The sequence below is a fragment of the Thunnus thynnus genome, chromosome 10 (genome assembly GCF_963924715.1).
Source record: "Thunnus thynnus chromosome 10, fThuThy2.1, whole genome shotgun sequence".
NCBI classification, from domain to species: domain Eukaryota; kingdom Metazoa; phylum Chordata; class Actinopteri; order Scombriformes; family Scombridae; genus Thunnus; species Thunnus thynnus.
Window position 1 is genome coordinate 32,643,601 of NC_089526.1, and position 24,720 is coordinate 32,668,320.

The 24,720-nt window shown below is 38.7% G+C and overlaps 1 protein-coding gene across 2 annotated transcripts in view; it reads left to right on the forward strand.

Annotated features, from left to right (window-relative positions):
- Nucleotides 1–20,009, forward strand: part of grik2 (glutamate receptor, ionotropic, kainate 2) — a 290,842-nt gene extending 270,833 nt beyond the window's left edge. For both annotated transcript variants that reach the window (XM_067602509.1, XM_067602511.1), the window contains one exon: nucleotides 19,778–20,009. In XM_067602509.1, coding sequence (XP_067458610.1) covers nucleotides 19,778–19,942 — 165 coding nt within the window. In that variant the 3' untranslated portion in view covers nucleotides 19,943–20,009. The remainder of the gene's footprint in view (nucleotides 1–19,777) is intronic.
- The last annotated feature ends 4,711 nt before the right edge of the window (nucleotides 20,010–24,720 follow it).

Sequence of the window (24,720 nt, forward strand, 5' to 3'; positions counted from 1 at the left end):
TTCAGTAAGCTCAATCTATCATGCTTTGAATTCAAATAATACATTCACAGCCTGTTTCCTCTGCTTTGATAGGTTTGTATATTTAACAATGTGGTTTGTATATTGAACAATGTGATGAGTGAGTACAGCAGGTTATAATGGAGGATATACAGTCAGATAAGACGTGCACAGTGAGACACCGCTCCACAACAGCACTGCCCCACCACAACATTAAACCCTAAACAAGGTCATTCATCAATTTCGAACAAGCTAAATAAAGAAAGACAAAATGAATAGACCCAACAAGCACCTTGCAGGCTAAGACTAGATGCAGCAGACTGACAGTTTTTTGAAAAGACTGAAGGTTTCTTCCTTTAGATTATGACCCTGACACCCTGCTATTAAACCTTGTATTGACAATGACTTGCTTGCACTCTTGTTTCATACACAAATTCCACTACTGTCGTGTGTTATGCACTCTGCTATGTGGTCATGCCCGTGATCAGAACACATGGAAGTGAACAACACTTTCCACACTACCACTGGTTTGCTTGGGACTGCACACAGTGGACATACTGAGTTAGTATTTAGACAAAATAAGATTAAACCGGGTTCACCCAGTATTGGTTTTTGAAGGCCGCTTTGAAGCTACCATTGGCCAGTATGTACTTATATTCCTTAACATCTTTACTGACTGAAAACATTTAAAAAACAATATTTAGACCATTGTGGAGGGCCAAAGCTCTCCATTGAAACTCTTTTAGTTGGGTTATCAGCTATTTTAATAAAGTTTAATTTCTGATGAAGAGGATCTCCAGACTCCTCTGGTGGTGTATGAAGTCCACAGTCGCTATCAACTTCATGTAATCCATACTTTAAACAAACTTGCACACAGATCCTGACCTGTAGTGCTTACTCTTCTCAATGTTGAACCCTCAAGACCAGCCCAGCTTGAAGCTGAGTTTGTTTATTTGGCTCTGTGGGTAAATGACCCCAACACAATAGGAAAAGCATATACTGTTACATCCATTGAAATCTGCATTTTGGAGATTACCCTCTAAATTCTGGAAAGGTTTCAATCTGACACTGTCATTGATGAGAAAGCAGCTTGAAAGATGAAATTATGTTCCCAGCAGTCATTGGACATCTTTTTTTTTCCAGTGAGAAACTGCCACCCAGGAGACAACTTCAGACTTTCTATTTTCACTAATCCATTTGGCCCTTTATCAGTAATGCAGCCCAACAATTGTCATATCTCTAGTCACACAATGAGGTGAGAAGCAGCAGCTCAAATTTGGTCCTGCCATGCTGGTTCATACTGTGGACATGAAATGTTCTGATATACTAAATAACAATCTTTAATGACTTGACTTTCAATTAGAAAAAGGCTCTGAACTTAGCTGTCATAGCTCATAAAAAAAGATGCTGCCTGTCTGACTGCATCTCGAGTCCCATCGAGGACAACAGTGCCCTATCTTGAATATGTGTGGGGCTAGACCATTGACTGTATATAAAAATGGACGTCATGACAGCTCTCCAAAAGTGAAACCAAAACATCTCAATCGCCCCCTGGTGGCTGGCTGCAGTATAGGTCATAAATCCCGCCCTCTCCATGTTAGTGGATGGGACATGAGCCAAACTAAAAAAATCAAAGTACACGTCAAACAAATTTTTCCCAAAGATGGTTTCTGTCATTTTAGGTAGTTTTTATCATGCTGATGTTTGTCCAAGTGCTCATTTTTCTAATAAGTTTGTTTTTAATTAGTTATTTCATAATAAAAATAAAAAGTGGGTGTGAGGTCATGATTGACAGCTGTGACAGCCACCATCAAACCTCCATCAAGCGGTGGGAAGGCTGAGGGGGCGTGTCCCATGAGCCATCATCCCACTGCCTGACTCTACTGCGTAGACTCTGACTCCAAATGACATCACACAAGCAAGATAGCAGCTCCTGGAAAGGAGATATTTTGGCTTCACTTTAGCATAACAGTAGAAGTGGAGATGCGTCATCCATCTTTATATACAGTCAATGGCCTAGACAGTCTCCATTATGGACTGGACAGTAAACTTTTTCGGTGATTTTTATTTATTCGCCTCAAATGTCGTGTGAGATAACGTTCAATAACAAAATGGAAGATTTTCTGCACATGGTAATTACAGTATGGACAGGACAACCAAAATACTTTGTTAAAGTTAGGGAAAGATCATGGTTATAGTTTTTAAAAAGCAGACTAACTGTTGGATTGTGACAGGTTCCAAACTTTGCTACATAAAGGGCAAACTACTTGAATCATGAATGTTGGCATTAGCAAGTATTGTGTACATTAAATAGATGCAACCCCTAATTACTAAGTCATAGAAATAAAGTGAACCCCGCTGCAATTCAGTGAAATGGGAAACTCTGGGATGTATTTTTGTCTTAAAATGAAGAATGTATTAAAAGTATAATGCGCAAAGAAAGAAAAACTTAAACTCCAGCATCGGAATCTTTTTCTTTTTTTGCAGTTTTGGTCAAGAAGGAACCTCTATCATTGTGGCGGTTTATGACTCAGACTGGCTGATATGAGATATTTTAAAAAGGCCAATACATGAAAACCAATAAATGGGCCAAACCCTAACCTGAGCTTGATTTGCTTTATCCTTCTATTGAGTGCAAAAACAAAACAAAAAAAGATCCACTCTTCAGTTATGTGCAGCTTGTGGATCCCACAGTCCAGTGCTAATTAGTATCAAGCTAATCTGTGAAAATGAACCATCTATTTTGTTTCATTGTGAAAATCAACCATATATTTTGTTTCATTGCTCCAGGCTCCTCACATAATTGAATACCACCTACTTTTTACAATATGGGGTTGTTTTCTCACCATGATGCTGAAAGTGTCAACTTGAAAAATGTGGTGCTAAGCATCTCTTTGTTGTGTTTCACATGCTTGACAGCGCACACCCTGCAATTTGCATTTTATAATTACTTCTGTTCTGTAACATTAGAAAGGAGCAAAAATAGCAGCTAGTCATTTATATAATGGGATGAGCCATACACCCTCTTGTACAATAGAGGAACTGTTAATAGTGTTTTTAAAGGTTAAATAGACATGTAAACGCCAGAACTGTGTGTTTTTGAGACTACTGCATTTACTAAAATCAGATTGTAATACCATGAGATGAGAGCATTGTCAGATGAACCACTTGTTAAAGGTTTATACATATACACTTGTTAAAAGTTTTAATAAAGGTATTAATAAACATTTGATAACTATACAAGCTATAGACCTCTGTAGGCTTGTCATTTTGATTCACCTACTAAGACTATGACAGTTTTCTTTGTTTTCTTTGTCTCTAGTATGTTCCCTTTACATTATTTCAGCACATTCCATTATCATTACTACATGGCGCCTTGTTCATTTCAAAGGAACACTTCAATAATTTGGGAAATATGCTTGTTTGCCTGAAAAGAAGATCAATTTAATCTCCCAGTACAGAGTTAGCTCCTGGAAGTGTTTGGCCTAGCTCTGCACAAAGACTGCAAACAGCAGTAAAAAGCTAACCCCCATCCAAAGTGAAAAACTTCTTTCCATCAAGTTATCTTAAGCAGGGTGATGGGTATTCCACAAGAAAATCATGTGACTATCGCTGCACAGAACTCAAACTCGGTGCTAAGGTGGTGTAACTCAATAACAGGAAGCGCCTCTCTGGTGATTCCACTTCAAGACACCTGTGCACTAGTTATCCTCACTGTAATAGATATTTTCAACAAAACAATATATAATATTATGCACTACACTGCCTTTTCATGTTTTCATTTACCTATAGACCTATATGTTTTAACTTTTATTGAATAATGGCAAGATGTGTGTATATAAGTAGCCAAATATACAAAAGCACTGCTATATTTACTGTTTATTGAAAATCATGAAACTTAACCTTCACCAAGCCAATTTGACTAAAACAAATATTAGATTTTGACTGAAACCAAACTTCTTCTTAAAGGAATTACTCAGTACCACCAGTAATCTTAGGCACTGGCTGCTAGTTCCTGAGATGACCAGCTGCTCTTGTGGGTTAATTTCACACCCAAATTAATGCCTAAACAACATCTCTAAACTAAAATCAGTGACTCAATAACACTTGCCGTGCAAAAATTATTCAAGTTGTGGGTTTGACTCATATTGTCTGCCAATACTGCTGGTTGATGAGGTATTCATGCTGGGATACTTGTCCATGCACAAGTCAGCTCCCAAAGCATCCTTGATAAAATGAGTGCGGCGAGAACGCTTACAGGCATTTGGACCATATTGACAAGAACGTAGATAGAGAAAGGCCTAATGAGAAATCAAATGAACACAGAAAGAAACAGTAAGAATTTTGGACATAAATGAATATTTGGGTATAAGGAAAATATAATTCTGCACCATGTATGGATTCAAATGACTGATTAGTCCATGCAATATTAATAGAGAGAAATAAATACCATCCAAACAGATCTCTGTTTACATGTTGTACCTTGTGAGCCAGCAGGCTAGTCACCTATACATGCAGGAGTCACCTGGGTTTTGGGTTCCTGGGAACTCTCATAAACTGCTTCTGCAACCATAATGTCTCATTTGCTGTTACTGAAGGTGTGAACTAATGTGAATATAAAAGCTCTTCACTTTTGACAGAGCTAGACTTGCAGTTTCCTCCTGCTAGCCTTTGTGTAATTCATCTGGGTAAGACGGCAAACAAGAGCATTTCTCAAAAAGTTAGTGTTACTCGTATTTGTTTAGTCACAAACTGTTAAAGTTTTGACCATCTATGGGTTCTGGACAGATGGAAGTATAATCCTCTGCTTCCATTATGTCTTATTTAAAGAAAGAGCACAGTCAAGGCAGAAGAGACAGTGTGTTCCATTTTTTTCCCCCCAAAGATGTCAATGTGTGTTAAAATATGCTTTAGAAAATTATTCTTGCTAATTTAACCTAAGTTAAATCTTTCAGAAAACTGATTTTAGACTCCATAATTTTCCACTAAATCACATGCCTCATAGACTTTCAGTGGAGCATTTCTTTGTCATCTCCATGCTAGTCTGTCAGATTTCCATGATTACCATGGTTGTCCCCTTCCTCCTTCTCCTCCTCCTCCTCCTCCTCTGCTTCCTGCTCCTTTCTCTCCTCTCCTCTTCCTCCCTCAGCTCCTCCTCCGCTTCCTTCTCCCACTCCTCCTCCTCCCGCTCCTCCTCCTCCTGCTGCTTTTTCCTCTCTTCCTGCCTGCTGCTGAGGCTGCCGCAGACTAACCTGGCTCTCGGGGTGCAGGGACCAGCAGCTGTGTGTGAGGAACCCATCTCATCGCCCCAGCGCGCACACAAACACACACACATGCATACACGCTTGCATGCATATGGATGCTCACACACATGCACAGGTTGAGATGTCTGTGCTGAAAGAAACAGTCTAATGATCCAGGTGGTTGGTCTCAGCTACATGGCAGGTTGGAGTCTTTTAGCTCTGCAGGCAGAGTTCCTTTGAGGAAAAAACAAATTTAGTGGTTGAGCTAAACCTCGTTGGCTGGAATCAAAAAGCCTTCACCGAATTTGAAGCTATTTCCCATATCAGCATCAAACTGGTATGTCGTGACAGACAGCCTGGGCCGCCTCAATCCTCCTTTAAAGGTGACCAAGACATACAGCCTTCTTTTGCCCAAATATCAATGTATCAACAGAAATGCATGATGATATCGGACGATTCTGCATTTTAAAATTTTTGCTTTCTGCAATATCTGTGCATTGCTACGAGATTATGGTTGAGGTCAGGAAAAGACTGTGGTTATGGCAAATAAACTATATTTAAGGTATGGTGTGTTAGGCAACTAAAATATGTGGTTAAGGTTAGGAAAAGGTATGGTTACAGCTTATAAAACTGCAAACAATTGACGGTGTGTAGTGAGATATAAAAATCAGATGCAATACACAACCATCCACAACCTAAACCTCCACACCCCTACTTTCTACCTCACTACTTGCTGGATTGGCACTGAACATTGAAATTGGACATAAATCATGCTGTGCAGAATCATCCAATATTAACGTAACTCTAAGCTGTTGTATCCTATGCGGCCCTCGCTACACTAGCTACTTCCTTATGCTGTGTTTGTTCAGTTACTTCAACTTGTAAAGTCTGACAGTCATAACTTGTCCAATATGTATTTGCCATTGCATGAAGTAAACCAATGAAAAAGCCACCGCAGGAGGGAAATCATAGTGGACAAACACAGGCTCCATTGTCATTGTTAGCAGCTTGGGTCCCTACATGTAGGCAGTCACAGTCATGCTTACACATTACACCTGAGAAATGTAATGTCTCGATGTATTTGCCATTAACCTGGTACACTGTTTGACTGTTGACAATGACAACCCCTTAATCTGGGCATCATGAAAGTTGCCGTAACACCCTGGTGCTAAATTCTGAAATGCATGACTTAATCTGGCAGACTCTGAAACGGGACACACCTCATGTCTCTCTCTTCTCTTTTCATTAAAATCTATTATTTCCTGATTAAAGTTGGTGTCTGGATGAGGTAGTTAGCCCAGCTGTCCTAAGTTCAAACTAGTCACTTGGAGCAGTCTAGATAGCCGGCCTGCACAGAGTAGGGAATTCTTGCACCTACTTCCAAGGTGCATGGAGAAAGGGAATAGTCTGAAAAGGTCAAAACTCCAGCAACAACTTTATTGTGAGACCACAAGAGACCAGTCTCCAGTTGTTCTTCATGTTTAGTGTACATAGTATATACAGTACATGTGTATACTGTGTGTACTGTATATAATAGTTTTGCTGGACTTTTAACCTCATCACCAAAATCAACACATCACATTTCTTTTGTTATAATTTTTCCAATGTTTTTTTTTTTACCATTCAGGTTTTTCAGACAACTAACACACCAAAAACTTGAGGTTCTTTGGCTCTGTTTTAGCTCTATTTTTTTAGTTATGGAGATAAAAGTCAGTTTGATTTGATAGGGCAAGCAGAAAGACAGGATTTTCACCACTGAAGATGCATTATTTTCCAGGGAGTAGCAGTTCAAGAACCAATTTCATTGGATCTTTAAGATGATCAGTTACATTTTTGTCCTCAATTCAGCTCTACATCTGAGAAATCTGTATAAATATAACTCCAATCTGCCAGGTCTATGGGTTCAAAAATAGAAAAAACTAACAATTTTATATCTCTTGTAAATACATATGTCAGTCTCATGTTGTGTTTCCAGTTCATTTGAAAAAAGGTCTTCATGAGACTGTAACTTTCAGATTGATTTGCTTGTTTATGTATATATATATATATATATATATATATATAGATAGATAGATAGATAGATAGATAGATAGATAGATAGATATAGATAGATATATACAGAGTTTACAACCTCGAAGGTCTATTATTGATTTTTGATACGTATATATTCAAATCTGTAATTGCAGATGCTTTTTTTCTTTTTTTAAATTCCTTGTGAAATTTTGCATTATTAGAAATTGTGAAAATGCATCCCCTATGATGATCCTCTTACTCCTGGGGAGAAAAGAAGGTGTGAAGAGCAGAGAGAATTCCACAAGCTGAACTGGAGCTTCAGAATTGTAAAAATACTCACATCTCACTTACACATAAAGCTCATTCATAAATACAGATTCACCTCTTTTTTTTAGCTTCTTGACAGATTCCAAAATCGTTCATGGACAACAGGGACAGAGTGGGTGTGTCAGAATAGTGGAACACATATTTGGTCATAGTCTGACTTTCAGGACTAAAATAATGGCCTTTAGTGTGGACATAAAATCTCTCACTATTTTATCAGTTGTTGAGTTCCTCTTCACAAACATTTGTATTCACAAAAATAAGCATGCAGGTGGACGTGCACACAGACAAAGAATGAAACAGCAATCAGAACACAGTTCATCCACTGAGCAGAATGCAGACTGCACTGCACCAAATGTGTATGACAGCTCAGAGGAGCCCACAGATTACACAAACCCTCAGAGCAGCTAATCATTTACTGCCCACCGGGGGCCAGAGACGTAGAGTAAACTGAGGATTACAGTGCAGCCGTGCCCCATCCCATCTGCATCACAGCTTCACATCTGTTCCTCCTCCATTCAAGCTAAACGGAGCCCATTAATTCACTATCACAGGTGAGGGACCTTTGGATTTTGGTGTCTTTTCCAGATTAGTGTATCTGCTAAACATGTATTCCATGAATCATCTCTTCTCCTGATTACTTTTAGATTACTGCATCTATAAAATCCATACAGTATGAGATTAAACCAACCATATCCACCTGGAAATGTCTTCATGATATACAGTTTTATTAAACCGTTAATCATTTGTGCCTGTGTAAATAATCTCATGGACTAAATGTACCTTTTTCCCTTTCAATGTCTGCTCTCAGCGTCAGATTTACGACATCTCCGTTCTCCTTAAAGCAGACAGGCCCTTCCTCTGAGCTGTCCCACAGTGCTGAGTGGCGGTACAGCTGTGGCTGATTGTTGAGTGTCATAAAAACTCTGTAATCCAATGACCCTAAGCAGCCGCCATCAATCCAACGTGCCACTAGCAGGCAGCTATGATGGCGATGTGTCCCCTGAGCCCGAGCAGAGTGGGCCCAGTGCTCCCCAAAGCCTGAGCTGTATGGCTGTTACTGGTAAAAACACTGCAATGCCATTTAATTTTACAGGGAGGAAAATCAATAGCTATGAAAAGCCTGTTTCAGAGTGGCTTAGACAGTCAGCAGGTGCACTGTGAAAAATACATAAGAAGAGTATATATTTTTAGAAATGTCATCTGTTTGGTAGGTAGACATTTCATGCCTGTACAAACAGCAGAGATGGTGGTTTTAAATTATACACATAATCCTAAAATTGTCAACTTAAAGGTGCTAAATGTAGCATTTTAAATGCTAAATGCTAACAGATAATTATCTGAATTAATTGTGATGCTTTGTCAAAATTCTTGTATACAAATGAATCGATGGTAACCTCTGCTTCACTTCTGTGGCGCTGTTACTCTAAAAGCTGCTCCAATCAATCATTTTATATTTAAAAAGGATCAAATGACTGTGTGTAATGGGAAAGGGCTCACTCATATAGACGAACCCACAGAGAATCTCTGCAGCTTTTTTTTTTTTACCATTTTAGCTCATTGTTTTGTTTTTCCTTGCTCCCATCTACCTCATTGTCATATGAGGAGGCAACTAATGAAAATGTTTGTACAGAGTTAGGTTCAGCAGACAGACAGAAAAAGATAGTGACTAGCTGGTGAACATATTTATATATTTATATTTTTTCTCAGGAGTAGGTGGAGACCAAACCAGAGCTAAAAGGAGAGTAACTGTTGGACTTACATCCATCACATGGCCACAAACACAACTCCAAATCAATGCTGATGTTGCTCTGTGCCTGCTGTTTGTGTAAACAGACCATTTGCCCAAAATGTTCACCACAATTTTATAAGATGATAATACACCATAAAATCACTGATACGTGTTCTCAGCTTTTTCAACTGCATACAGCTTTAATGATAATAGCTTGTAATAATTTATGTATAGAAATCAAACCACGGTGTGGTAGCCTTGTCACATAAGTGGCACAGTCACTGCTAATGTTTTCTGTATATGCATTATTTTTACATAACTGTACAGTTCTGATAACATCCTCATCACTGTGATGTTAAATCTATTTAAACTAAATGCTACGAATCCTAAAACTAAAATTGTATTTGGAGTGTTTTTTTAGGGTAAGATGTGTCCAGGGACTGGCCAGCTAACTCAGCAATGTTTATTAAGAACTTATTACAGAACTTTTACATATAAATGAACATCCGTTACATTCAAGCCCTTATTAAATGAGTTCACTAAATGTTGATGAAGCCTATCACTGCCAGATAAATCTGTCTGTATGTCACAGTATACAGAGTTTTTAAATCTCATGTCGGGGGAGACATCCCCGCACTGGCTGTTAATCATGCGGCTCTTCTAGACTTTCCAAATGTTATCGGACTGAACGGATCAAATTCTGATAGTGAAATGATTCATTTCACGGGGGTTGTGTGACGATCAAAACAATTTATCCACCATTTTAAAGCCCCAACAGTAAGTTATGTCCAGTGGTGAATTGGCTATCGGTCATACTGTTTTGAGATAAAAACCTGGTGGGCTGCTGGACCATTCAAAAATACATTTTTGGTCTGTTTTTACCAGCCCTCTCTATGTGCCTGTCATTTGGGGTGCGCATGAGAGCCTGCTGCATGCCTGTGTCAGGCAATCACTGCCAGAATCACTGCCAGAAGGGGGAGACAAAACACTCCAGCTTTAAATAAAGCAATAAATAAAAACATAGAATAAAACATGGATTCAGCAACCATTTGGTGGAACTGAAATCGTAGGAGAAGTAGAGAAAGAACAAATCGTCTAATAGGCAGACACATTCATCCATTACCAGGTAATTGCTTCCCCTATGTGTTGCAGTAGTAAAGTCAAATTTTCTCCAAGGTTGACCAACAGTAGTTCCAATACAGTTTTTTGATTTTGTTTTTGCCCCACACACATTATCATTGCATGGATATTTGTCAATTATTTCCACATTTTCTATGATCTCTCTTCCTAGGTTCTTAACTTCACTGCACAGGATTAGTTTTCTGAGGGTGGAAGAGTTTTCTCTTTCTGTTTTGTGTAATTTAAAGCACTTAAGCATATTTTCTCATCAAGCCTGACCTGTTGGCACACAATACAAGGCACAAAGACTATAATTTCATTGCACTGGCCAGTCACAAGTAGCATATGGTTAATGTAGCTTCTGAAGAAACTTGCATAAAAGCTTAACACAAGTTTCTATTGAGGTTAAAGCTAAAGCCGACATTACTCTGAGTAAACCTCATATATAAAAATTATTCAAACTACAAGGAATGTACTTGAAAGTTATCACAGTAATCACAGTTTTTTTTCCTGTCATGTCACAACCTCTTTGCCACTCAGTACTGCTGTATAACGAGTGGCATTGTTGCTGTTTACACCATCAGCTGATTGTAGCATTAGCTTGTTCTAGTAACAGCCAAATAAAACATACAATATAGGATATGATATCAGTGTTTTAATCAGCTATTGTAAAACCTAGTACCAAAAAAAAGAAACTGTTAGATGCTACCTTTTTATTTAGTGACACATCTCTGATGCTGCAGTAAGTTCAATTCAGCAAATTTGCATGAAATAGAAAGACACAGGCAGCCATTCACTTGTTTACAGTTATTGTCTCAGAATCAAGGTGGAATCGATTTTTTGATGTTAAAATAGCACCTCTGCCATTTCTTTATCAATAAATGGCATTATAAATGGTCACAGGGGCAGATTAGTAATTGTAATGCTGGCCTTTAAATTAGCATGTGAGTGATTATAATACACACTGGAAGACCTCACATCTAGTCACATTCATTGTGTCTCCATCCCGCCTGCATGTGAATATAACTATATAGGATAAGTATACACTGAGATACAGTGCTAATGATCATTTTCAAATACAACAGAACACTTTGTTCGTCACAATAAACTCCCATTATCCAGGAGCAGACACACACAATGGCTTTTCCATGTAGCCGCTCCAGGAGCAGGACTGCTCCGCTCCCAGCTGCTGGTGTTCTATCACACAGTATTTGCAGATGCCACTGCAGCTTATGAGAAAAGAGGAGAGAATGTGAAGAAGCAGCAGTTTAATTGGGCATGCAGCAACATAGGATTCAAGTCCGACGAGATACAATGTGCATCAATAAGTGATGATACTCTATGGGCCTGTAAAACCCACTGCTCACTGAGAGTGTGTGGGCACGTGTGGAGATGCCTGTGGGGTTTGTGTTTGTGTATGTATTTAACATGTTCTGCATAGTCCTGTATGAGTGAGTTTCAGCTGTGTCTTGTGTTTCTGAGTGTGTGTTTGTGTATGTAAATCCACCACAAAGCACAGTTTTGCGTGTCATCAATCTGCTTAATGCACAACTCCCTGATGATCCACACCATTTCCTCCAGCCATCCACCATATACAGATGCACACTAATGCAGTTGCTGTTAGAGCTTCACTTTTGAGAGTTTAAAGGACAGGTTCACAAGTTTTCAAGTCTGTCTTACAACAACAGTCAGTTGTCCATATGAACACTGAAAGAGGTTTCCTCACTGCTTCATACTGGCTATTAAAAGATCTTTCAAATGTGTTTTCAATGTAAGTGATGGAGGCCAAAATCCACAGTGTGTCCACACAGTCATTTTGTGCAAAATGCATTTAAAAGTTGATGTGAAGCTTATATGAGTCTTCATCAGTCTGAGTTAGTCATATCAAGTGGATATCTGACACATTTACAGTCTTTTTAGCATCAAATTCCCTCTTTGTGTTTCCTCGGACAGTGTTTCCCTGTTGAGCTGTGGTGGAAGTATAGTAACAAAAAGAAGAACTTTGGCACTAAAAAGACTGTAACGTTGAAAGATATCTACTTGATTTGACTCATTTGGACGCTGAAGCTTCATATTAGCTTCAGATTAACTTTTAAATACATTTTTGCATAGAAGGAGGTCTGTGGATTTTGTCCTCCATCACTTCCATTGTAAGTGCATTATGAAGGGATCTTCTAATGGTCAGTATGAACAGGAGGAATGATTACAGCAAGAAAAACATGTTTCACTGTACATTTGGACTCCTGACTATAGTATAAGACAGACTCGAAAAATTGTGACCCCGTCCTTTAAAGTGAATTTTTGCTGGTGGTAAATCATCTTAAAATTGAAATACGTTGTGTAGAAAACATTGTAGTTATTCATTACATGTGATGCTCCTCTTGACGGGACATCCTCATAACAGAACATCACATGTTAGGGCCTATTGGTCAAAGAGTAAGATACCTGCGCAATATTACACTACTAAACTAGGGCTTACTAGCCTAAAATGTTATCCACTCCACTGTAAGGTATTCCAGAATTACAGTAAGAGTTGTGTTTCCATGGTAACAATAATAATGATACCATTGTTGACCCCCCAGACTTCACTTTGTAGCCCACCAGATATCTGCAGCATTTTCTCTCCATTCCATCTTTATTTATTCATTAATTTATTTATGTATTTACTGGGACCGTATACAGTGTTAAACATAAATGTTACCATTTAATGTACTGTACCAGATTTAGCTTATAGATAATTTTCATCTGCAGTCCATTCGGAAGGTCACAATTAAAACATATAACAGCACAATAACAAACAGTACAAAGCAAAAAACACACAGGACACCATACAAAATACAAAGCTACACACAATAGCACATCACACACGCCCACAATGTCAACTAGAAATTAATAATGTAAGTTTGTCAAATTAAAAGCAAGATTATTTGCATTCATGACCATGAGGTGAAATGTAGATTCAGTGGTTACAGAGGTGAGTAGCTTCTAGCAGATTTTTTAATTTGGTTTTGAACATACTGATTGAACTACAGTTCTTCATATCATCAGGTAGGACATCCCACTGAGTTGTGGCTTTCACAGAGAAAGCTGACTGCCCAAATGCATAGTGATGACATGGTATGGTACAATCTTGTATAGAGGATATTCTGGAGGATCTAGTAGAACTTACTGAGCAAGTGTACACAAAGTCACATAACGGAAGAGGGGCCAAACCATTTAAAATTTTATAAACTAGGCACAAATTTGAGAATAATCTAAAATTCTGAAAGCTCAGTAAATTGTATTTCTTCAGTACCCTACAGTGATGTCATTACCTTTGTAGAATGTCTGTGACACTGCTGTCTTGACTCGGGATCAGAAGTGAGCATTCACAATGCTGTTAATGATATAAATACTCCTATATATACTCCAACACATGTAATTCAAATGAAACAACTATTATGAAGGGCTGAATTTCAGTTTTAAGGGTAGTTAAGGTATCCACATCCCTTGTGTGTAAACACTGTCCGACTAATAGTCCTTTTAACCCTTTGGGGGTATGCATACATCTCACAGCAAGAAGGTTTCAAATCCTTTCTGTGTGGAGTTTGTATGTTTCCTCATGTCTGTGTGGGTTTACTCTGGCTGCTCTAGTTTCCTCGTGCAGGCATGAAAACATCCAGGTCAGGTGAACTAGTAACTCTCAGTGGCCCGTAGATTTGAATGGTTTTCTGTCTTCATGTATCAGACTTGTGATAGAATAGGCTTTTCATGCAGTACAGGCAGGTAACCTACAGACTAAGGATAAGCAGGTACTATTATAGCATGGATAGATAAGTTGATGTATCCATATATGATGTACACATTCAAAGTAAGAGTGTGAGTGAGAGTTAGCAGTTATATAGTCATTGTTTCATATCAAATCCAATGAGCCATTACAAATCTGTCTAAAGACATACTCCTGTGATGTCCTGTATGTTAACATTACCTGTCACAGACTGCTGCTTGAGTTGATTGGGAGGATGGCTCCAGGTGTCAAGATAATCTTGGAAAATCCACAGTATTCAGTGAATACTGTTGACCACATAGGGAATTTCTAACTTAAACAGATCTGTCTGATACTGAAGTAGCTGAGATCAATTTAAATTTCTCCTTGAGCTGCTCACAGGTTGACACCCTGGTGTTTTACAACACTGAGGGCCAGATTTATGAAGAAAATGGCATTTTACCGTGTGCAAAGTTGTTGTCTATGAGTTTATGACTGCAATCTTTGTGTATTCAGTGTCTGATTTACTAAGGCAGCAGTTGCAGTCAGGAGTTAGGTCCTGAATTGTTCCAGGGACAGTCTTCCAGTTCAGAGTGCAGCAGGTGGAGGTGGAGATGGTGTTGATATGGATTTTACTGAGGTAAATGCAGCTAAACATTCACAGTGTCTTAACAAAATAAAGACTCCCCATGTTCGTTTGTGTTACAGTAATCAGATATTGTGTTCATTAATGAAAGCCTAACTACTTCATTTTTGTTAATCTCTGTTAACATGTTTCCTCCAATTATTTGCGCTGTCCTCCCCTAAATGCATATGCGATGCAGAGAGAGGCAGACTGAACACTTGCATAAGTCACAGACTGCAACAATACAGGACATGTGTGGGACCAAATGTGTCACATCTGCACCAGAAAACCCTTAGGTTTTCAGGTGCAGATGTGACGCTGTAGCCCCGAAAAAGTTTTCTTTAGTCCTGAATAATTCTCCACTTTGACTGGTTTGTCACTAAAGAAGACGGCGGTGTTGTAATTTTGTATCTTCAGTGAATGGAACGGAGGCAAGCAGGACCAGGAAAATACATGGCAGGTCTCTGTCAGTTCTTCAGGTGATGGGGTTACTACGCCAAACACCAGCTCACACAGTCTGTCAGTGTGAGGAAAAAATGGATATACGAAGATTTTTAACCAGTAAAGGGGTTGAATCTGAAGCAGTGGCACAAACATCCTCTCATGTTGAGCCAGGAAACAAGATGTCTAAATGACTTTATGACTTCCAAGTTACGTGAACATAATATGAGCAGAGCATAAGTTATATGCAGCTAACGTACTTTGCATTGCACCTTAGCTAGCTAATATATAGTAATATACAGTATATTGTGTAATCATATATTATGGTTCATATCCATTAGGTCCATCAGCAATGATTTTGCAACCAAATGATGAAAGTCACTTTCAGTAGTTAGCCATTTTCAACTCTCATTTGTGAAATTGCCATTGTATTATGGGTTTTGAGGATTTTCCATCATGTAGGCTTGTAATAATGGTAGTAGGTATCTGATATGATGCTCAGTTTGGTTTGAGACATTTGAGTGGCTGGAATATTCATGTATAGATTATGTGGTAAATTGAATCCAAACTCTTCCTTCTCCAATTTTCAAATGTTTTAAGCAATGCGTAGCACCCACATGCATGAAAAAAAAAACAATGCATGGAAACAGTCTACTTAGAAGTACGTGTTTAAAAGTTTTTTGATGGAGAAGAATCTGAGCTCAGCCCCTAATGATTAACACTGCAGCCAACACCCCTGTATCAGACTTTGGATACACACACAATACTTAGTAGATCAGTTCATTGTTGGTTTGGCTCTGCACATCGGATTTGTTGACAATATAAAAAAAAGGAAAATCTCAGACTTATCCTTTAATCTGAATGAATTTGAAATTTAAATCTAGTACAGAAATTAAAAATGAACTAAAATGAAATATATAACTAGACAAACCTAATGCAAAATTAATATTCTGTTCACCACTGAACCATGATCAAACCACCATTCATCATGGCTGCCAATTTACTGAGAGTTTTATTGAAGATTTTATGATTTTTATTAGCATATTTTGACAAAGCAGCTTCTACATTTCAGTATTAGTTGTCACCAGCCGCCTCAGGGTGTTTCTGCAGCTCTGTCCAGTATCATCTTGTGTTGTAGCTGACAGTGTAACACCACCTACTGTAGGCTATAATATTCTCTCCTCTTATATCTCTGTAACTGTCACATGACCACCTCTCATATTAGTTATGGAGTGCTTTGCTTTAGAAAGATGGGGTTCTTTTTTACATCTATCTTCATGTCAAAGCATTCTCTCTTTATTTCTGTCACAGTACAGTACAGCACTGCTCTGATGACATCATTGAAGACACATATTAATACAGTAGTTTTCAAATTGCTTGAGAGATTTAGGATAAGGACAGAAAATGTAATATGTCTCGTTTTCATGTTTCTACTGTATATATTGAGAAAATTGAGACAGAACTGTCTTCACATCACAGCTGTAGTACCGGTATTCTTTTTTGAGGATTGGTTTCCCTTTAATGGGTTACACAGAATGTGGATACATTTAATCATTCAATTATGCATAAGTCTTTGCATTAATTATGTATTCATGTAATTCATATCCAGACAGGCTCTATACAGTGAAATTGTTTGTCATGGTGTCCAGATGTTCAGCTACAGTATGAGAATCACAGCCTGTGGATAAATCTGCACTATTTAAATGAAGATCTGTAGCAATCCAGCTGTCTGATTGAGTTAAGTTACAAAGTGGGGGTGGAACACAAACAAGTGTCTTATCCCCACTGGAGACTTGGCTTATTTGTCCAAAGTGATTCATCACAATCTATGTGGAGATTTTTTTCTCAGTGTACATGTACTCACCAGTAGAATTTAACACAGCTGATGCAGGATCCTGATCAGTACTTACCAACCAGTTTACCAGCCAGTTATATTCAATGCAGAAGAGTCTCCTGAACTGCAGCAAGTTAGCAAGTCATCCAAACAAATAAGTCTTCAACATTAGATATTTTGCTTCTCATAAACATGACCCTAATTTTACTGATGTCAGGATTTATGCATTTTTACCAGGGAACATTTTTGCACATTATTCTTTCCTTGGTACCACACAGCCAGTGGTTTCCAATCAGTTTATTAGGGCAAGAAATCAACTGGCAGACACTTGAAACGTACCTGTGTTCTGTAATTAAGTGACCATATCTGCTTTTGCTCTTGTCCACTTAAGGTCCACTTACTGGCTTGTTTTGACTTCAGAAACAACAGCAATACTTCCAGGGTCATGAAAGAACTTTAGAAACATGTTCATTCTGCATTACTGTGGAAGGATAATACACAGTATTAGTTGTTGCTTCAGGTTTAAATTCCTGATAATTCCCTGTCTTTTCAAATGAACCCACGTGTACTTTCAACAATATTATCATGCAGCTATAACAAACCTTTGAAACAAGCTCAAACAAGCTTCATGTCTCTTGAAGGTTGATTTTCATAGCATAGTGTAATAAACTAAAACTGCATCCAAAGCATGCAAAAACACTGGTAAGGTCTAAACACCAAAAAGAACAGTACTCAGTACATTTTGGTGTACGGTGGTGTCATTTTCTTCTTTCTGTGGAAAACTGTCCAAACCTACACCAAATGATGTGATGTAACCTGGAGATAAAGTACTTCTAGGACAGCTACTCTGTCACACACAATGAAAAATCGAGGTGTAGTAGAAGAGCATTGTTTGCCACTGGGTGTATAGCTATTGATCCTCCATTATGGTACAAAGTATTTCATGATGTTTCAACATGCAAAATTGTAATTATTCAGCCTGAAATCAGCATCTGGTATCTGGGTTCAATCTCAGGTCAGCTGGCTCCATCCAGTACAACTGGCAGTGTTGGCTGGTGGGAAGCCAGTGAAGGATTGTGTCCTTGCTACTCTAGTAACTCCAGCTGGTTGGTGTCTACACTGTCTCCTGTCTACACCTCCTGACTCCAAGACTGGGAGTTAAGCTGCAAACAGGCCTGCAGTGCAGAGGCGGCATTTTTTTAACAACCAATAAAGTGGAGTGCAGCCTGAGAAGACATGACAAACTGTCTCTAAATGTAGGAATGCACTACTGTAAAGCTACAATACCATCATAATCAATGTACCTACTATTGTTTGTATCTGCATGTACTAGAGGAACAGCCCAGTACCTCAAAGAATTACATTCATATTGGATGATTCTGCAGCTCACGGTTTATGACCAATGTTCAATGTGCCAGTGTAGAAAGTAATGTGCCTTTATGTAGCAAGGCAAAAAGTTAGGATGTGGATGAGCGTGTCATGTATCACTGCTTTCATGCAGAGTTTGTGTCACTTCATGGACCTGCAATTAATGATTACTTTTGTTTTTTTACTCAACCTCAATCTTTTTTAACCCTAACCCTAATGGGTTTAGTTGCTTAGCCTTATCCATAGTTTATTTATTCATTTACTTTTTTGTCTATAACCATAGTCTTACCTTGACCTTAACCATACCATAGGTGCCATGTGTAGATATTACAGACAGACAGAATTTTAAAAACTTTGTAATTTAACATTATGGGTTTTTTTTGCAATATTGTCCGATATCAGTGCTTTTTTCTGGAGACAGGGTTGTGGAAAACACAAGTTAACACCGATATCTGTGAATGTGGAAAGGCATCATGAGAAACAATGAATAACTCTTCATGTTCATGTACATGAGACAGGCTGAGTAAAAGTTGATTAACACACTAAAATGACACAACTTTTGCACCCAGTGGACTCAATCTGCATTAATATGCACACCCCTCCTTTTCAAGGTCAAATCTTGCCTTATAATCGTTATGTTTTTGATTTTCATGTGTCATAGTAATCCAGTGATAGTGATACATCCATGGTCACAGTGCAAAAAGGAACTGCTAACAGTTCCTATTCATGGTGACAATTGTGTGTTGAAAACCTGTGGGCGCATATGCCTGGCTAAGACATGTAACGATTCTGCTAAAAGCCTGTAAAATAAAGGGACTGAAAACCGAGGAAAAGAAGCCTAGGATTCAAAAGGTTAATTACAAAATTACTGTTGCAATGTATTGAATATTGCAGATTGATGATGTGAAACCCTTACTGAGACTATACAAGCATGGATGTTTCAAACCCAGTGCATCATACACTGTATGCATAAAAAGTCCTGCATGGCCAGCAATAACCACAAAACCACCACAGATGTTTTTGGACACTGTTAAGTGATTCCATCTCTTTACATTTTACACTCTACCACGCAGCCTTTGGAACTGCACCCTCCCTCCATCCAACTCCTTTCCCCATCCCCATCCAGCATTCCTAGCCTGCTTCACTGTGTATTTCACCATTTCCCCCCTGTGGCAGCTCAGAGCTGAGGTAGTGGGTGGTGTTGAGGAGGGGTGGGCTACAAAATGAGGTTGCCTGCAGGGAGAACAGGATTGTTCTCTTGCCCATAACATTTGGACGAGGGGAAGCAGTCTGAAACCCATTCTGTTCTCCTTTTTTTTTCTATTTTCCTCCGCAGAGGTCCTTCTGCAGTGCCATGGTGGACGAGCTGCGGGTTTCCCTCAAGTGCCAGCGCCGGCTCAAACACAAGCCCCAGCCGCCCGTCATGGTGAAAACGGAGGAGGTCATCAACATGCACACCTTCAACGACCGCAGACTGCCAGGGAAAGAGACCATGGCATGAAATGGGAATCACTTTCTCACCCTCTCTCCTTCAGTGAGGTTGTGTGTAGAGACACTGGGGGAACAGGTGGGGGGAAATGGTAAGGGGGGGTGGGCTGTAGTGGTTGACTGTTGGGTTGTTTGGGAGGTAGAGCAGAGGTGGTTGGGAGAATACTGACAAAATGTCATTCTTGTTTCTTTATAATTAGCTAGGGATAAGAGATTCAACAATATTTCCCGTGGAAATAACTTGAATCTGGGTGAAATTTCAGCGAGTTACCTCATTACTCTTACCACCTTGGCAAGGCGCAAACTGCAGGTGCCAGGATTTTCAAAACCCAGGAGTCGAAGAGAGAGAGCCTGGAAATAAATTTAAGATGGCTGGAGGTGGTCCCTTACAGAAAAAAAGTGAAAACAAAAGAATTGGACCTATCACCTTTAGCTGCTGCTCAGCCAGTCTTTCAGTGCACAGCTCAAAAGAGGCTGGTTGAGCGGCATCAAGAGCATCTTCGTCACAGATTATGAATGAACGTGTAGAGATCCTACCTGGGGGAAATGGGAGAACAGTTTGTAAAGGATTGCTTATTTTCAAAAGTTGTGAATAGGATGAGTGGTCGGCCATCGACTAAATTAAACCCAAAGCCCTGAAGACGACGGCGAGCTCGGCTGCTCCAAAATGTACAGAAAGGCATTGCTTAGTCACATGATATTGATCAACATCAAAAATGGATATCTTGTATATCATCCATCAGGCAATAAGTGATATCATTTATTTGTGTTTCAGAGTACTAACACTTTTAGTCTTTAATGTGTGGGGGGGTTGGGGGAGGGGGGGTTTAGAGGCAGATTATACAGTGGAATACAAGCAGAGAATGCAGGGGTAGGGGCAATATAGTGAGCTGTTGACGTCCATGTATCAGCCAGTAGTCACTTAAAGAGGATTCTATTGAGGTACACACCCTTAATGTCAATATGGAGGAACTTTGGAACGGCATGGGTATGGCTCAGTCTAAATTCACAGCAATCACACAACACACAAACTCTATTTATTCGAAGTATTTATTGTTTTATTTATGAAATTCCTTATTTATATCTCTACAGACTGGATTTTCACTACTGCAGTAAATACACCTCACTTCAACTCTGTATGGGTACACACAGTTTCTTTCCATTTGCTCAGTGTCAAGTCTCCAGTTTCATTTTGTACTCCTGTGGCTTTTTTTTTTTCTTTCTTTGGCAGCAAAGCTCCACATTTACTTGTGCAAATGCAATTTCTATGAAAAAGTGTTTTTGTACGAAGAGAATCAAAATTTTGTAATGATTTTTATCAACACGAAACGCAGTGTCATCCATGGCAGAGGGGTGGTACTCCAGGCCGGTAGTTCAGGAGGCTTTCCTACACACTAGACAGAGCCGACACACACACACAAAAACACACACACACGCCCAAGAGTGCACGGTGCACCCATCCTCCATGGAGCAGATTCACACCAATTAGTACTCTGTTCTCCAACCGAGAGGCAGAGCATTCTGGTAAAGCATCAGTGACATAACGTTGTTTTGGAGAAGAAGAAAAAAAGAAACTATTTTTATCATGTAAAGGAATCATATTTAAAGAAAGATATTTTTAACTTCACATGAAAGAAGAGTAATGACAATAATGGTTAGAGCAAATATATAGTGTATACACACACAGTAAGGGAGGAAGACTGCTGATGATGCTTACTGTTCTACAACCCCGATTAATGATAGACCGTTAGAATCCAGTGCTGAACAATTGTGTGTAAATGGTTTTAAAAAGGAAAACGATGTATTTAAAAAAAAAAAAAAGAACACTTAACTAATTTTGAACTTGTTGTGAAAACAAATTGGAGTGCACACAGTTTACCCTTTGAAGTTGATGCACAAGTTTAAAGAAAATAAAAAAAAATATTCACAACTTTCACCTTGTATGCCTCTTTATTGAATATTAACAAAGTGAAGATAACAGCACAAAATCTCCTATTTAAAGCTATGAGAGAAAACTGAAAGCTGGAAATTGGGGCCCATTTAGAAAGTGGGCATGGCTTTTAGCATCTAACATATATTGGACCACTATAATGTATATATACTGTATATGCATACATACACTGGCTCCCTTCCTTAAGAGTGTGAGTCCCTACATGAGCCAACCATTCTTGACACGCCCTGCAAATAGGGTCCCTAAAAATGTGTCCACCATCTCTGATGTGGGATAAAACAGGGAAATGTCCTCTACTGAGTCAAGATGGGCAACAAATGGGACCCATGTGGGAGAACTGTTAAAAGTAAACTATACAAACAAATAACCATGTGGGTCCAACATTACTTAGTGATGGGTTAGCATTTTGGCCCTATTTAAGCCCTGAAAAAGAGTATTTTCTTAGTCAGCTTGTTACTATGAGCACACTATTTTCTGCTGAAATTAGAACAGTTGTGGTTATTTCATGTAAAAATTTTCTGTATATCGTTTTTTCTTTCTGTGGTCTTTTCATGGGTTTAAGGTTGGCAGGTCTTAGAAAAATGTGATGCCACAATCTTTTGTGCACAAATCAGGAATTAGCAAGTTGGATCTTTTACAAACTATGTACGTGGGTTGTTTGGTTACTGTCGATCATCAAATCTGATCAAACAACAACCACACAGTCCTATTGAAGCAGATTAGCTGAGTTTATATATATATATACCAAAATGCTTATAATTTGAAGCCAAGTTTTAGAGTTTTTAACATTTGCTATAAGTTCAACCAGTACATACCTCCTCCATTCAAAATATTTTATGACATGCTTATGAAAATAGGATCCATCAGCTCCAAGTAGGCCTAAAATGGGCCATGTGAGCAATCATCTTCGAGGCCTCTTTTTGTTTCTACAGGCAGTCTGGGCTAAATATTGGGCCAAGGTGGGCAACAAATAGGCCACAAATGGGATATCTGCTAGTTGTATTCAAATTTAAATAAGAAGCCCAAGTAATTAACAGAGATAAATGGGCCCATGTGGGGCCTTAGGATGATTGCTCATATTGTCCCACTTGCCCTTTTAGCAAACACATGGGTATGGGGTCTATGTTAGCAGTGTTTGTTTCGTTCTTATTATTATTATTTTTTTTTAGCAGCTGATTCAACAAACAATTCCCATTTAATCAACACAAAAGGATTCCTGATGTAACTTTACAGTAAACTTCTATAGAAAAAATGGCCATGTGGGTCCTTCAAAATTTAATGATGGGCTAGTATTTAAACCCTAATTCAATAACCTAAATGGACATAGACACATTTAATTAGGCAGGGGCATGACTTAAAACATCTGCCAGATGTTCAGCCATCATATTACCATGTCTGCACCAATCAAAATATTTTTTACATGCCCATGTGAACAATCATCCTCAGGCCCTGTTAGCCCTAATATTCTTGTATCCCAAGTAATTAATACAGACAAATGGATACCAAAAGTGCAAAGTAGCCCATTTATTGACCCACTGTGGTATGGGATCTGTTTTACAGAGGCAGTGGTGTGTCCGATTACGTAAGGCCATTTCTTTTAGCAACTGGTATAAGTTTATTTACTACATATTCTGTATGTACACATACACTGGTTGATCACTGCCCCTTTTCCTACTAGATGGGGCCTATATTCTTGCTATTTATTCCATTCTTGTTTTTAGTTAATTGTTAATGATGGCAGCTGATGCTAAAAGAAAAAAAAAATCCCATATATTCAATTACATGTAATCTAATCTTTTAAAAGAAAAACATTTCCTCTGTGGCTGTAATGGAAGAAATCCTTTATTACTAACATGAATTTATAGCTGCCTAGATAACATTATGTTACTTCTACAAACTATGTAGAGTCACTGTAGTTATTCTGTTGGTTTTAGATTTATTCATTTTCTATAAGGCATAAAATCATCCAAGTGTATTCCAGCATCATATAATCATGTAAAAGCATCTTTTCCACACTGTGAACTGGTTACATGGTTGGAAATTCACTCATAAAACCAGCTCACTCAGCAGAAACTGAACCACTTGACAAGGTCACTGAATAACCAATCCCTGACCTCTGTAAGGTACTCTGGTCAAACCACAAAGCCACAATGACTCAGCAGAATGGCAGCCAATCAGATTAAAGCGCCCATCCTCCTTGCCCTGACCCAGAGGCGGCACAAAGCTGAGGAGATGCAGCCAAAGATTACATTAAACACATTTGTACTAAGTTGTCTGCCCTGCTGTTAAGGAGAGGACTGTATATTTGTATTTCTCAATCATGGCTTACCACAATGATGCAGACACCAATAATACCATCACAGATTATGTAGAGCAGTGATGCATTGTGTACAGCAGGGCACATTACATATATATACGATTTGAAACTGATGAGTTGAATATGGATTCTTCTTTTCCTTAAGATGCTAAATAATTTAATCCCCAACAAACACATTTACAAAAAGTGTGTTATTCCTTTAAGAACCAGATCAGTGTGAATAAGATTAATCTTCTCATCCAGATGCACGGTGCTGGCAAAAAGCAGTCCTTGTAAGCATAAATGACATTAGCCGAAAATATTATTCAGTAAAAAAGCTAGTAACTACAGCTGTCAAATATGCTCCATTTACACCTGTGATCTGTATCCAGATAATAACATGTGATCATGGCCCTTTGCCTTTACACCTAGTATTAATTAACATGACCAACGCCAGATGGTTTGTCACACAGAACCAACTGAAAAGTCATCCATGGAAACTGTTTGGATAAGGGCAGGCACTTTCAAAAAATACCTGGCAGGT